This window comes from Zootoca vivipara, chromosome 1 (genome assembly GCF_965207765.1).
Source record: "Zootoca vivipara chromosome 1, rZooViv2.hap1.1, whole genome shotgun sequence".
Classification (NCBI taxonomy): Eukaryota; Metazoa; Chordata; class Lepidosauria; order Squamata; family Lacertidae; genus Zootoca; species Zootoca vivipara.
The window spans coordinates 59,835,708-59,851,719 of record NC_142582.1 but is presented as its reverse complement, the minus strand read 5'-3'; the positions used below and the strand labels follow the sequence as shown (position 1 = coordinate 59,851,719).

The following is a 16,012-nucleotide window of genomic DNA, read 5'->3' as shown; positions in this document are numbered from 1 at the left end:
CAAAGTTTATTGGTCCCCTGGCATCATCATCCATCATTCATTCTTCCTCATTCTAGGCAACCGCTGCCTCATCCACCATGGAGTGCGGTTTACACAAATTTTCACATGAAACAATTATATCCCCCCTCACAGTGCCTCAAAAAATTTTCCCAATTCAAACTTTAGTCTAGCTTCATGTCTATTTTCATTGAGACAAGGATTTCTCCATGTAAGTAATACACCATTAGTACAAAGAAAAAAATCATACCCTGTGGGTCCATTGCTAAAAATGAAATTAAGGGAACGGACACGGCAAAGTTACAGAAGTGTCAGAAGCAAGTAAGAAAAGAGCATAAGCAGAAAATGCCAGCAAAGGGGAGTGATGAAAGAAGTCAAACACCCACCTGGACCAGAATTATTCCTTACCACTTGGCTTTCATTACTAGTTTACAGTGAGATGCTGGAAGAAAAAGGCTGCCAAACAATAATTACGTCTTACCTCAAAGACTGTCTTTGCTGCATATCCTTGCACATCATCTCTGTTAATTACAATCTGGATAACTCTGTACCACACCTCTTCACTAACATAGTCTCCAGCGATTCGAATCAAATTCAAGATGGTGTCCACGTACCAGGTGTAGTCCACTGCGTATTTCTCAGCTAAAATTGCAACCTTCAGCACCTGAGCAAACACCCACAACACCCACTCATGAAGTAACTTCATTCCAACAATGAATTTCTACAGCATTTAACACCTATCCATTCAGGGGGGGAAAGAAAGGGAAACTAAATGCAGCACTGTTCTCTCATTTCATCCAGTTAGTAGAAATACCCTCTTTAGTACAGTGCATCCAATATAGATTAATACCTTAAACAAATGTAAAAGGGTGATCGAGATACAATATATTTTAGGATCAACTGAAGTAAAAGCAAAGCACATTTTACTGTGATTAGACTGAACATATACAGTTTAATAAACCCAATGCAAGAAATTATGCCATCTACTTTAAACAGCAACCAAAAGAGTGTCACCTGTGGCACCTTAAAATAAATTTATTATGGCTACTCCTCTAGAAGTCAGCACAGAGGTGACCAGCTACTGGAATTAGCATTTGTACATAGTAGTCACATTGAAATGGTCAGATGCTATGTTTAGCTTTGCAAAAGTTGTTGTCATCTTGCAGCTCTAAATTTATAGAAGCACTCAACAGCTCAGATTATTATTATTATTACTTACAATTTCTTCTCTAATAGAATAATCAGCCGTTTCCAGGTAATTCAGCATTTCAGCAACAATTTGCTGGGCGTTGCTTCGGTCACACATGGCATACAGGAGATCCACCGCTCTTTGTCGCACACTCACATCCCTCTCTGTCTGCAAAGGACATCACAATGATAAAAGATCAACACAAAGGGAGAGATTTGGGGAAACAACAATTAAGACATGTTCAAATTTTTAAGCAGACTATCACAGTGCCCACGCTACAGATACTAGCGCCTGAATTGCACCTAGAATCAGTACCAGACAGCATTTGTTTTGAAGTCAATAATCCTAAACAGCATTTATAACAAGAAACAAGATACTTGGCTTCATCCCAATTTGGGTCAAAGCCAGGAAAATAGTTTTAAGTGGAATTATTATTTATTAAATATTACCAATTAAGAGTCCTGGATCAAGGGAAGGATAATCATGTAATGAATGACACCAAGACATTCCCTCCCACCCATGGCTGCATCCACACAAGACTCCTCAGTAGGGGGCCAACAAACTATGCAAGAAAAGTAGCAGTAATGCAGAGTTGGGGAGATTGAGGTCTCCCAAATGCTGGCTGGGTCTCATGGGAGTTTCTAGTTCAGCAACATACGGAAGGCTACATGTTCTCCCCCCCCTGGGGCAATGGCTAGTAGTAGCTCAATCTAGGGTCCCTCCGGGGTCTCTCCCTGGTGCCCACAAAGCCTCTGAGCCCCATTGGTCATGAAGTGCAAGAGAGTGGCTTGTCACATATTTGTCAGAAGGTGGGTGCCAAGATCTAAGGGAAGAAAGCAGAAGTGTTGACACTCTACCCTACTTCCTCTTCCAGCTCTATATGCTTTTTATGGTTCAGATGAATTCTACAGGATCCAACTTTTACCCAGATCCCTTGGAAAAGCAAAAAAAGTGCACGCACGGACACTTTCGTACTCATGGGGAGGAGATAATCTGGGGGAGAGAGACAATAAGTGAGCAAAGTGGGTGGCACTCGCTCAAAAGTCTAAATGATGCCATGGACCCCCCCAAAAAGGTTGTGGCCCCTGCTTTATAATTTGACCAGAAAGTATTCAGACTAGACTGGGATGCCGCTGATGCGCCCAATGGCACCATGAACTGCAGGAAGGAACGGGTCAGAAAAAAACAAGGATCCAGATAAAGCAGGTAGTGGTGAGGGCCACCAACTACTCTATTGGTTCTCTTCCCTGTGGGACAGTGGTCGCCTCCCAGGTTTGCTGTACATGAATTTTAGTGGCAAGGGCAAGAGGTTAGGGTTAGGGTTAGGTTAAAGCCAAGTCCAGCTCTAGCTGCATGGCAATAGTCACTCATTTGGGGGGTGGGGGGGACAGAGAAAGAAAACTAAGCATCCTCCAGTAGAAACCTTAATCCGTGCTCTCTCTTCAGCTAGGTGCTTTGCTCTGGTATCCTCCTCACCTCCAGCATCCTCAGAGGCATCACCATTCCCCTCAATTGCCCTTTGTCCTTCCAACCAACACTCCCTTGTTCAACATGTTAAATCCCAGATTCAGGCTGCAGTTCAAGCACAGGCCCACTGATGGATGTGAATCCTCTCTTTACCATTCATTATGTTTTAAAGAGCTTCCAAGGAAGAGACCACTCCACATATTTTTTTATTGCATGAATAAAACTGGAGAAGTTGCTGCTCTTGGAATGCAAAGCAGCAAGCCCACACAGATACATGGTTTTTTTTTTTAATCAAGTCCAAATTTCAGGTTAATACACAGATCCAATAGTTACCTTCAGTGCATTGATAACTGTTTCTATGTGCGTTTTCACGGCCTCGTGTGAAAACTCAGAGCTGGCAAGCGTGCACATGCTTTCCAGTGCTAGGTATCGAAGATTAGTTTCCCGGTGCTGCAAGAACTGGCCTAACTGATTACAGGCACGAACAAGCAGGTTTGGCTCACTAGGCAGAAGGCAGTGTGTGGAAAAGGTAAAAAAAGAAAAGAAAAGACAGAATTTGGGTGAGGAAAGTGCATCGAGGAAAACATTAATAAGAGTTAGGTACCAAGAGGTACCTTCACTACAGGAGCTTCAAAACTGCAGCTAATACCTTTTGGAGGGTTAGTAGCAGCACAGCTACATATTGCAGGAAGTAATTAAATTCTATTTTGAGTAATTAAAATTCTATTTTAAAAGCTGGAAGCTTATCAGGAGCTTTGCAGAGTCTGGGATCCTGCCATGTCCTGATAACACAATGGTGGCCACAGGTACAGTTCTTATAATAGAAGGAAGGCACAGTGACCTCTCACACAGCTCCTGAAATGCATAATTGATGCAACGATGTGGGAGGGGCCAACAATACTGTTACTGCATCGAGGGATTTCAGCCTTTGGTTGAAATAGTAACATCAGCCCATCTCGCATCGTATGTTACCTACAGCAGCATAGGAAGCAACCTCTCCCCACTAACAGAGGAATAAAGCCAAACTATACGAGTAATAGTCTGCAAGGGGGAATAGGTTGTATAGTGCATACCATAGATTTTAGCCAAGAATATAAAACACATGCTTGTAGCAGCTTATAAAACAATGTTCTCAGTTGTGCTATTCCAGTGGCAGCAAGGAGGTTTATATACGGTATATATACCGTACTTATCCAATTTCAAAGATTTATGTGCTCTCAAGTGAAAGAGACTAAAATGAAACATAGCCTTTTTTTAAAGGGTGTTTTTTTTTTCATTTTTAAAAGAGGTAAGAAACAGTGTGGTGCATCGCATGTGGGAAGGTGGGGATTACTGGGGGGTGAAGTCTCTCCTTCCACCCCAATGTGCATGTACCACACAATCCACTGTTAGGAAATGCATGGGACATTGACTGGGTCCTGTCAGTATCCTGTTGAGTTGGGCCAAGCAACACTCAGTCGTAAGTTTTTTAATGGTTTTAAGGTGAGGAAGGACTTCAGTAGTACATGTAGCAAGGTTACAAACTTACAACACATGGGTAATGCTAAACTCCAGAACAAACACTACTCCCATAATTGTTTTTCACTCCGGAGCTGCTCAGACATTTGCTAGAATGACTGTGGAAAAAGTACATATTGTACTCTCTTTCAGAGAAAAGAAGAATACAAAATTAGTGTGTACTTTTTCAGAAACCACACATTTAGGACAATAGAATTGATGCTCATATCTCAAACTGTTACTGCCAGCCATGCATTATGAATGCCAAACTTACCTATCATGGTGGATAATTAAACTAATTGCTTCAAATAGCACTGCATTCTTCGCATTTGAATGCTGTACTTTCTTGGATTTTGGAGGTTCTTGAGCTTTGTTAAGAATAGTTTCCAGACACTCAGTGAGACGACCTCGTGCTGAAGGATCTTCTGGGAGAAATAGAATGGTTAGGGCAAGATCACCAGGCAATTTTGACAGCCTTTACTATCAAACCATTAAATGCCCATTAGATGGCATTGTTTCTCCATTTTCAGAAAGCTGCATATGGCACCAGCATTTTGGTTCTGCAAAGTTAGTTGTTTATCCTTGCGGAATCACTGATATATAAGAGCCAAGTACCAAAAATTAAACCAAAGACCACTAAATGGGTTATTCAGTTATCAAGTTTGATTTGCTTATGGTGTTGCCAGAACATTTGCTCATGGTTTCAACATAATTAGATAATTAGATTGAAACCATAGTTAGAAATAATGGGAATATTATGCCTGCAGCAGACTTAGCAGTGGGGTTCATTATTTGAACCCCCCTCTTTCTGCAAACATGTGCTGTTTTAGTGCAAATGGCTTCTCTCCTGTGTAAGCAGAGTGTGAAAGCGGAGTGATTGCAATTACTTCACCTGGGGGTGGGTAGCACTGCAGCAGCCTTAGAAGCTTCACAGATAACCACGGCGCTGGAACAAAGTAATAGGTGTAATCCTGGAGATCAGTCGATGCAGATGTCACGATCTGCAAGACAAGAACTATTATTTTCCTGTGGCACTTTGTCCAGCTTAATAGATAATAATAATAAGCCATAGTGAAAAATATGCTGAACCTTAAAAATGCAAGACAAGGCCTATGAGGGAAAAGACTGAGTAAGGCAATGTGGAAGGCTTGTCGGGGAGCTAAGCAGCCACTAGAGAAGAAACATAGAGGGGGGAAATATGCTAGAGATCTGCAAGATCATGAAAATGTTGGAAGAAGATGGGAAGTCATAAGTAGGCCCTGCTGGATTAGACCAAAGCCCCATCTTGTCTAGCATCCTGTTCTCAACCAGATTCCCATGGGCAGCTTGCAAGCAGAAAATGAACATATCACCAGTAGTTGCTAGTTAGGTAAAGGGACCCCAGACTGTTAGGTCCAATTGCGGATGACTCTGGGGTTGCAGCGCTCATCTGGCTTTACTGGCCAAAGGAGCTGGCATACAGCTTCTGGGTCATGTGGCCAGCATGACTAAGCTGCTTCTGACGAACCAGAGCAGTGCATGGAAACGCCATTTACCTTCCCGCCGGAGCAGTACCTATTTATCTACTTGCACTTGACGTGCTTTCAAACTGCTAGGTTGGCAGGAGCAGGGACCAAACAATGGGAGCTCACTCCATTGCGGGGATTCGAACCGGCGACCTTCTGATCGGCAAGTCCTAGGCTCTGTGGTTTAGACCACAGCACCACCCGCGTCCCTAGTTGCTAGTTAGTTACATCATAACAACAACTAGTTCACATAATAGTAGAACAAAGGAACAATAGGTTGGAATTAGCACAGAAGTGCCACAATTCATCATTTGTATAAACTTCAACTTCCTATTTCAATAGCAATTTAACGGGAGTGGAGAGGAACCTGGCAGCACAAGAGAGATCAGTGATTGCCAGTCACTTGTCTGAGGACAGACCAACAACCCAAAGCAGGAAGTGAGAGACTGTAGCTGCAAGCTCTCCATTACTGCTCTGTGTGATCATATACGTCCTCAGCAAGCAACCCCAACAAATCTCTGTTGCAGGAGGCTGGGTTGACTCAGGAAGGCTGTTAATTTGTTCTTCTGAATGATGAATGGGCCAGGATGATGGGAGCATTTCCACAAGGGAAGACAACAGGAAATTTGACAGAGGCAGATACAGCTGGGCAGAAGTTCTGGGCGAGGAGGAATTTAGAACGATAACGTTTTTAGACCAGACAAGAAGACAGATTTCCCCAAACTCAGCTGTATCAAACCAGTGCACAGTGCTTGAATATGCCTTTTGTACTTTCTGCTGAGGGACAGCAGATTCTCAATTACATCATGCTTTTCAAGGGAAGGGCAGATAAAAGACTGTGCTTGAGATCTGCAGGAGGGGCAGGAAGGATTGAAAAAATATGGACAGAAAGCTTTAAAATACTCTATGTTAAATTAGGGGAAATGGGAAAAACAACTGATGTCCCCACTGATTATCCACGAGACTGTGGTGGGAAGGAAGAGGAAAGGAAAGAAGATAACAGTCTGCAAGAGAAAGTGAGGACTGTTTAGAATGATTAATAATAAGCCATAAGACAATTTTGCATGGCTTGCCGGACAGAACAATCCCCTCTCCTTTCCCGTATGCTGTTCCGGGGCTTCTTGGAACAAGTTTTAATCCAGGGCTAGCCATACCATAAGGCAGAACAAGGTAGCCACCTCAGTTGGCAGGTGATGGGTGGAGAGTGGAGAGTGGCAGCCAGAAATTAGATGACAACAATGTGTGGGCCGCATGGCCATCCATGCATCCCCTAAGCTGTCCTGCTGTCCTCAGATGTGGTGGCAGATGTTGCCTCATTGCTGGCATTCAATGGCCAGTTCCATTTACTTCTGTGTGCAGATTCTGGGATGGAAGGGTGAGTGAGATCATCATCCAGTCGTTCACCTCAGGCAGCAAATTCTTTGGCTAGCCTGGCTGGGGTTCAAGTTTCCAAAGTAGCAAACCAAGCATGCCACTAATCTCTTAAGTGTCTACTGCCAAGAATCCATCCTGCATTGATTAGGCAGAATGCCTCGCAGAACAGGAGCATGCTACTTGCAAACAGGCATCAGCGGGACCTGGCTCCCTGCAGGAATTAAGTACAATGTGCAGCAGAAAACTGGTCAACTATCATCTTAAAAACTACTGCAATGGCAGCAGCCCTATTTCTGGCTACTGGCATCACAACCAGCAGCAACTCCTTTAAGTGTACAGTTGTGCAGGCATTATTGCTCAGGCATTATTCCTCAGCCCAAACTGTGATAAAGCTACAGGTATATATATATGCTGGGAAATATTTCTGTACTTATCTGGCCTTTGAAACTACAGGTGGCTTTCCTTTTTAATAGATTACTGTTGTAGATAATGTCATTGAGACTGTTCAGTCGTGCACCAATGAATGGAATTGCCAAACTGTACTACAAAAAAATAATGACTACAAGGCCTTGATCACAGATAGCATCATTTTCTTCCTGCTCCGGTAGCTACTGAAGTGGAACCCTGGTCTTCCAAACTTCTTGCAATTAAGGAGTGGCTTTGCCTGCAAAGCCTCAAAATATTATTTACAATTTAATTTCAGCTATACCTTTACAAGCATGTTTATCTGCCATCTCCTGCACAGCTAATAGTTTTTAAAAAAGTGATTGGATCAGCCCAACACAATCACTGTGCATGAGATATTGCACAGCAAATTAAATCTCTTTGCCTTCAGCTACACTGCCTGTCAAACTATCAGAACGGCTCTCATACCAACTGCACTTCTGCTTCTCATGAGGCTAAACCAGATGGTTAATCTAATCAGCCAGCTTAATTTAGTTTTAGCCTAGTTACATTCCAGCACTTGCTTCTAACCAATAAATTGCTTACCCTGCTGAGTCTGGAGACAGCCAGAGACACGGAGGTTTTAAATTCATCTGGATTCTTTTGTGCCAGAGTGGTGATCAAACTTGTAGCAGCAGTAACCACACCCTGGAGAAAAACAGGATTACAGCTCCCTGAAATCCGTTCCAATTACTAAGCACATGCATTGTATACCAAGAGCACCATTAAGTTTCATTTATCATGCCACACATACTTTACACCACAGGGCTGTTCTTTTTAACCAAAAGAGGGCAAATATCCAAGATCACTACGTGGTATAGCCTTCCCCCCCCCACCCCAAAATACACCAGTTCTATTGCCATCCTCCCAGTTTCACTCCCATCGTGCTTGCTCCATGAGCTTAGCAGGCATTGTCTTAATTGCTGGAGGGAGTATGAGCACCTCTATCAAAAAGAGAAATGTGTTGCTCTTCAATAAAGATAGTTAAGGTGGCAAACTGTGAGAGGGTGGGCCCATTTTCCAGAGCCAAAGTCCCCAACATCAAGCACATCCACAGGTCTCTCAGTTTCCGGGGATATTAGTATTAGAGTCAAATTGCCTATTAAGCCGGATCTCCCACAGTTTGTTCTTTTCCAAGCACCAATAACGCCACACAGGAACTAGTTCACGAGATCAGGGCTAGTCTTTGTACCGTATGGCCCCCCCCCCAAAAAAGGTTCCTCCCCCCCCCTACAGAAAAAGTAGCAGCTTGAAGTGGGATTTAGACCAGAATGGGAGAAGAGGAAAAGGAGGAGTTTGGATTTGATATTCTGCTTTATCACTACCCTAAGGAGTCTCAAAGCGGCTAACATTCTCATTTCCCTTCCTCCCCCACAACAAACACTCTGTGAGGTGAGTGAGGCTGAGAGACTTCAAAGAAGTGTGACTAGCCCAAGGTCACCCAGCAGCTGCATGTGGAGGAGCGGAGACGCGAACCCTGTTCACCAGATTACGTGTCTACCGCTCTTAACCACTACACCACACTGGCTCCTTCCCCCAGCCTGCCATCGTGTTATGATCTCAATCTAATTTCCCCCAAAGCTGCAAAGAGAAAAAGGAAAAGGAAAGAAAGAAAGCTGTGTTCATGGACTGTCCACATCATGCCTTGTTTGGCCCTTAGGCATCTACTGGCAGCATAAAAGCTTTCTACTCTTCTCCTGCTTCAAAAATAATTCAATCCTTTATTTGGCTCAAAACAGACGAACCGTATTAATGTATAGAGATGTTTTATGAATGTAATTTATATATAAAAGAACTGGGATATGACTTCTGACAAGTATATTGTGTTTCCATTTTAGTGATCCATTTTCTCCCCAGTCACCTAGCTACTCTTGCCCAGCTATCCCTTATTTCCATTTTAGGATTTACGTGGTATGGTATGGTATGGTATGGTATGGTATGGTATGGTATGGTAAGGACTTCCCTCTTCCCTACATATCTTGTTTCTGTACACAGTGGTCCCTCGACTTACGAAATTTCGAGTTAAGAATGAAAAATAAATAAATGGCCGCACGCTTACGTTTTTTTCGACATCCAAAAGGAAAACTGTTGCGGTTTCGATGGGGTTTTCTCGACTTACGAATTTTAGATGCAGTTTACTCGACTTAGGAATTTTTCCATTTCCAATGCATTCCTATGGGAAACCGCTTTTTTAGACTTACAAACTTTTTGACATATGAATGTGCATTCGGAACGGATTAAATTCGTAAGTCAAGGGACCACTGTATCAGGGGTTGCCAACCAAGTCCATGGGCACATTTGCATTGGGGGTGTCTTGGGCACCATCTCTTCTGGTCACTCCTTCCCCCTTCCTTTGGATTAGCCCCCATTGCTCCCAACAGGAAAGGAAAGGAAGTGCATGCACACACACAATTTGATCTCGGAGGAGAATTCATCGGAACCTTGAAAAGTACATAGAACTGGAAAAGGGAAGTGGGAAAGTGTGTCATTCTTCCAGCTTCCTCCTTCAGTTCTGGGTACTTTACCAAGGGAGAAAAAGGTGACTGCCTTCACCAGCAAGGCAGCAGTGGTGAGAAGGTGCTCAGAAGCTTCATGGGCAACAGGGAAAAGACCTCAAAGGGGTGACTGCACCCACTAGCACCATATTGGCAACCCATACTGTATAGTATTTATTAGGCTTGGGGCAGGGAGGGGGCAGGGAGAAAGAGACTCTGAAATGACCAATTAAATTTTAAAAATATACATATTGATTCATGCAACAGTTCTCTGGATTATATCGTTTTCTTTTTCCCCAGTAAAATTGTTTTTTAAAAACAGATTTGTATCTTCCGTAGCCTGCAATAATGGGCTAAGATAAAGCAAACTACAATCTCGGGATCCCAATGTCCTGTTACAAAAGGCTATGCATTTCCTGCCACCTTTTGGAACTGTACATGACCTTGCCCTATATTGGGGTAATGCATTCAAATATTAACCAAATCCACTGCAGACTCAAGAGAGAAAGAAAATAACTCATTCCCTTTTGCAAAGATACAATGCAAACAATTAGGAAAGACCCTTCCTTGGTCGGCCACTGGTCTGGCACACAGAAAACTGTATTTTGATTTGTGTTGAAATCCCCAATCAGTCCCTAGCCTAGGTTGTGTGACTGGTGATAAGTCACCCTCGTACCAAGAGCAAAACTAGCTGGTTGTTTACTTCAAAGGATCTTAGACAAAAAGCACTCTGTACATTAGGAGCTGTGTATAAAATGACAATTTCTCCTCAAAGACAAAAGGAAAGCAGTTATGGCACAGATGCAACTTATCTGTGTACTGTAACCTGCATGCATATTACCAGAAACATCACTGAACGCAGTGCAGTGTCTTCTCAAAAGCTTGTTCGTTTTACTGGGCAGGATCCTGAATACCTTAAGGATCATTCCTTTGCCACACGGAATCTGGCACATGAGTTTGTGGCAGACCTGGACAGGAATGGGCGGCAAGCCTGGCCAGTATATGACACTGCCTGAAGCCTTTTCAGCAAACTGCTGTGCCACTTCCTGCCTTTTCCCAGGCGATAACAGGGATGATGTATGCTCATCTGAGCCTGGCTGGGTTCAGAAGGCCAGGCATAATCCTTTCAATCCCTGAACTTCTTTCTGCAAGTGCTCAAAATCCAAGCTTTCAGAAAAGGAAGTTCTGCAGCATTTCCCCCCTAATCCCATTGCAAACTTGTGGTGCTGCTTCCCTCCATTAGCAGGAAAAACACAATGGGAGGACTTCCAACGTCACACTAAGATTATTGTTTCAGAATGATCCCCATTGTTCCAGAATGACCCCTTCTCTCGCCATTGCTCTGTGCACTGTTCCAGGGACTCTTCCACACACCCCCAAGCCAATCTGGAGGGGGCATATGGGGGAGCAGAGCAGGGGGAAGCCCTATTGCATAAGCAGAAGTCTTTATGCAGGGCCTCTGCTGGCAGGACACATTAATTGAACCTTGCCCACTGTGTGGACAAAGCCAAGTAACCAGCAAGGCTTGAACTCCCTGCATCCACATCTTTTAATCTCACACCACAGGATATATTTTCATGTCTCCATAAGAAGTAATGGTTCCACTACTTCCTATGGAAAAGGAAATGGATGCTTCCAGAGTGAAAAGAGGAGAGGAGGCTGAAAGCCAGTCCCAATGTTACCCACAAGGACTAGCTTCTGGGCCCACCCACAATAGGAGCTCCCCAGATAGGCTATCTCAACACAACTTATTCAAGTTTGGATTTTTTAAAAGAAGAATTTGGCAAATTCCGAGTTAATGAGCAGAGAACCTTTGAAAGCTCACTCATCTCTAGTCTGGAAGCAACTTAACCCCAAAGCATTAGTGTAGCACATCTCACCATTAGGAGTTGACCAATGGCAAACTTGTCAAATATTTGCTTCCATGGTTCTATATACAGTAATTAAATTCTGATTCCAGACAATCAAATATCCACACTTTCAAGAGAAAAAGATCTAGTCTAGTCAGGTAAGCTTACCAGATGCTGGTCGTTGAGAAGGTGCACAACTCTGGAGGTCCAGTCTCCCATAGGAACCAGGTCAGGAGAAGTCCTGTATAATCTTAGCAAGCACAGGGCTGCACTCTGCTTCACACTGTCCATGGTGTCTCTGCAACAGAAAACCAAAGCTGGTCAAGGGGTTCTCAAACACCCAAAATTCTTCAGCGGCAGCTCTTAGAAGACAGCAAGGCTGGACCATTTCCCTATATACAAGCTCGTACCCATCTACATCCAAAGTTGCACACACTGCAAGCGGTAACATGAGCACCAAAAGTACATGGGAGCACTGCCATCGTGTCAGCTCCGAAAAAAGGCCACAGATGCAACAAAGTACACATAACTTTCCAGCTCATGAAACTGGCATGCTGTTTCTGTTGGCAAGAACATTTGTATATGTAGGAAACATGGCAAGGCCACTGATTGTGAGAATGTGTTCTTTAACCTCTGAGGCTGCATACGTCTATACCGCATGAGTCTAATGAATGAGATGCCATATGTAACCTATTTTTGCAGTACAACAGATTATCAAGCATCTATATTTTCCAAGGCTAGGCTTTGTATTGCAGGTTTGTATTGTATGACTATAATCTCTTTAGATAAATACGTTTTGGATCCTTCATGCCAAAAAAACATTCATTTGGAAGCATCCAGGTTAACACCCCACAACACTTGAAAGGTGTGTGTGGGGGTGTGTGTACACACACACACACACACACACACACACACACACACACACACACACCTGTGAATACAGGGAAATGGATGTGATGCCAGCACTTAAGCAAGCACTCTCAATTTTCAAAAGGGCTGGTGTCCATGAGGACTGGTTGTTTAGCCATCCAGTTGTTTAAATTTGTATCCACAGAAGAATTCTCAGCCATCATACCATTTTATAAAACAAATTAGTATAAAAAGTTGGTTAACACAGATACACACTTCAAATCCACGTGACACTGAAAGCAGTGAGCCTATTAGCAATAAAGCAATACCACACAAAGGGGGGGGGGGGGCAAACAACAAGAGCTTTCAGGAACAAATGAGTTTTCACTCGTTCCAGAGTAGAATAGGATCTCCTATGGATTTCCTTTAGGAGGCTGTTACTCCACATTCAGTCAGCAAACGTTTAGATACTTGGCTGCATCCCGAGAATCAGTTTAATTGCCTTCTTTCTGTCTAGCCCCTGAAATTCCCACAGAGCACCTACCCAGCTACAAGAACTTTTGGAATTTCTCCAGCAAATGCTTCTGCCATCTCTCTGCTGCCCACATTGGCGATGCAGTGCAGAGCGAGTCCCATGAAAGTGGGGTTGCGGCTGGCCAAGTCGTTCTTGATTGCGTTATTGATCAGGCGGATCAGCTCGCTGTTTGAATTCACAAGCACGGAGATGAACAGATAGCCCTGGAATTAAGAGAAGAATTAGTAGTGGGCAGCCGGGGAAATGCTTAGTAGGCAACATCCCCTTATAACAAATGGCTCCTGTGCCCTCCATGCTCTTGCATATACACCTACAGGGCATGCACATGAACAGGGTCACAGCCCCTGGTACTGAATGAGGAGGGAATGCTCACTCTCCCTCCCAGTCAAATGATTGGCTGGCCATGGAAACCTGGGATAGGAGAATCTGCATCCCCAACAGGGCTCTAGGATGGAGAGAGATGCTTAAACCACTCCACCCACCCCAGCACTAGATATGCTTCCCCACTCCTGTTTTTGATGCTACCACCAAAAACATTTGGTATTTGGGGTGCAGGGGCAGATGAATTTGCTTTGGGATTGTGAATTATTCAGGCTTCTCGAGAATAATGGTTTAAGGACCTCACCTAAAAGCCAGACATGTCACAATGTGGCCAGTTTTCACTCCAAGCACAAATAAAAGCCAAATGTAAATTAATTTGACAGGTGGGGATCCTGCTTAGATGTATGCATATCAAAACACAGCATTTAAAAGTCATACTGGATGAGATCCAGACAGATCTGGAAAGAGGAAAATTTATGTGTGCAGGGGGATTTCTCTGTAGTGTACATCTCTAATGCATAACTAGAAAAATAAGGGTCTAGCTGGTTTATTCAACGCTTATAGTTCACCTTAATCAGCCTCTGCTTGATTTTTTAAATATATTTTTTAAGAGGGGAAAGGGAGACGGGCCCCTAGCATGCATCTCTCTTTCAAGCCAGATGCTTATAGGACAATCTGGCTGCAACTCTGAAACAGCCATATATTTTTTAAACCATGTACTGTGCTGTATTAGAAATATTTTCTCTTATGTCTGAATACCAAGAGATTCCTATTTTCTAATTTAATAAAATTATTATTGTTGTCAGTTATCCCGATCAACAACAACAACAACATATTTATACCCCACCTCTGGTTTTAAACATTCTGCATCAATGTCTGCTTGAAAGTTCTGTTGTGCTACACCTAACTGTTACAGATATTTTGCTGATGCACCCCACATGCCTAGATGCCAAATGTGAAATACATTTCAAGCACTGACAGCTGCCATTTGTGTCCCTTGTGCGTTTGCTAACTGCAATGCATCCTTGAATTCTGACAATGCCTCTTACTTGCCTAGATGGAGGACAGAGAGGAGAGTATACGCACACAGAGACTAGCCCCCTGCACAAAGGTGTAATTCACATTAGTAGGTCTACCCACTGTTGCCTCTGGCCCTGCTCAACACCAGCATGTGGCCTTCAGAAGGTTGCCCACCCTTGACCCCCCCAATATTATACGGGAAGTGGATTTTTAAAAATATATATCAACGCAATGCAGGGATGAGACATGACTTACTATTTGCTTCTCAGTGTATTTGTTCGAACTCAGGAGATTCACAGCCTCCATGTGGCCAAAATCAATATCATGCCCCAGGAGGAAGATGAAAAGCAGCTTGCAGACGTACTTTTTCTTACTGTAGCCATCAAGGGCTTTATCACCTAGTGAGCAATTAAAGACAAAATAAAAAGCCGTAAGCAAAAAATGCTGTATGCCAATGCCTCAAGCTTACTGCATTTTCCATGCCAAACTGGCAGAGGTGCCCCAGAATCTCAGATATGAGTCTATCTCAGTCTCTGGCTTCTCCAGGTAGAGCTGAACCTGTGGCCTTCTAACATACCAAACAGGTGCTCTACCACTGAGGGACAGTCCTTCTCCCACTTTTCGAAAGTGGTTATCCATTCAAGGTTTCCCATCCTCAGAAAAGTGCACCCGGACAATCTATTACCGTGCCACCTTTCCTCATGCCATGCACCAACGCATCTCTTCAAATGTAACAGTACAAGTATCATACATGGTGCTGGATCAGCCAGAAGTAGAAATCAGGAGTCTTTGGGGCAACTATTTCTGCACGTCACCCTGAGCCCCATGGAGATGTCATCACCACACTTTTAAGCTAGGTATTGCAGCACTGTGGAAAAGGAGTACGCAAGCTGAACCAACACCTAAATCAGAGGCAACAACAGCTGCTGGAGTCTTGTACTCAAACTGGCTATGTTTAACAGACTGGGTGGTGGTGGTGGTTGTCTGCTTAATAGGAAGCACCCAGCAGACTAGAATAAGCCAGACCGGAAAATGCATGTGTGAATCCACCTCCAAAACCGGGGGGGGTGGGAGGAGCAGCTTGTCCCATTAGGCAACCTGTGTAACACAAGAGCTAAGGATACGGGCAGCAACAATGTCAGACATCAGCCATGTAGCTCTCCTTACCTTGGGAATACAGCTTCAGATACAGTGCAAATTTTTAACAAGCAAAACAGTTACGCAAGAACAGGGTCAGAAATTCAGCTGTGGAGAAATGGGGACACGTTTGCCTCTCAGCAATTTTTCTTCTTCATGAAGAGACATACAAGAGATTGTTGGCTGCATGTACAGAGCATCCTTCTGGTTACATAGCTAATATAACTGGTGAAATAGTACAGACATGTTGGGGGATGCCTTATGACCAGGATATCTTTGCTTAGTCTCTCTGTCTGTCTGTCTGTCTGTCTGTCTGTCTGTCTGTCTGTCTG

At 43.6% G+C, this 16,012-nt stretch overlaps 1 protein-coding gene across 4 annotated transcripts in view; it reads right to left on the bottom strand.

Annotated features, from left to right (window-relative positions):
• The window catches only part of AP2A2 (adaptor related protein complex 2 subunit alpha 2), a 56,599-nt gene that overhangs the window by 17,702 nt on the left and 22,885 nt on the right, over positions 1-16,012 (bottom strand). For 2 of the 4 annotated variants that reach the window (XM_035121816.3, XM_035121796.3), the window contains exons 3-11: positions 14,799-14,941; positions 13,212-13,405; positions 11,987-12,116; positions 8,020-8,121; positions 5,043-5,151; positions 4,425-4,575; positions 2,987-3,155; positions 1,217-1,354; positions 479-661 (exon numbers count right to left, since the gene is read on the bottom strand). In XM_035121816.3, coding sequence (XP_034977707.1) covers positions 479-661; positions 1,217-1,354; positions 2,987-3,155; positions 4,425-4,575; positions 5,043-5,151; positions 8,020-8,121; positions 11,987-12,116; positions 13,212-13,405; positions 14,799-14,941 — 1,319 coding nt within the window. The remainder of the gene's footprint in view (positions 1-478; positions 662-1,216; positions 1,355-2,986; positions 3,156-4,424; positions 4,576-5,042; positions 5,152-8,019; positions 8,122-11,986; positions 12,117-13,211; positions 13,406-14,798; positions 14,942-16,012) is intronic. The other 2 variants (XM_088665960.1, XM_035121805.3) reach the window with 1 other exon arrangement.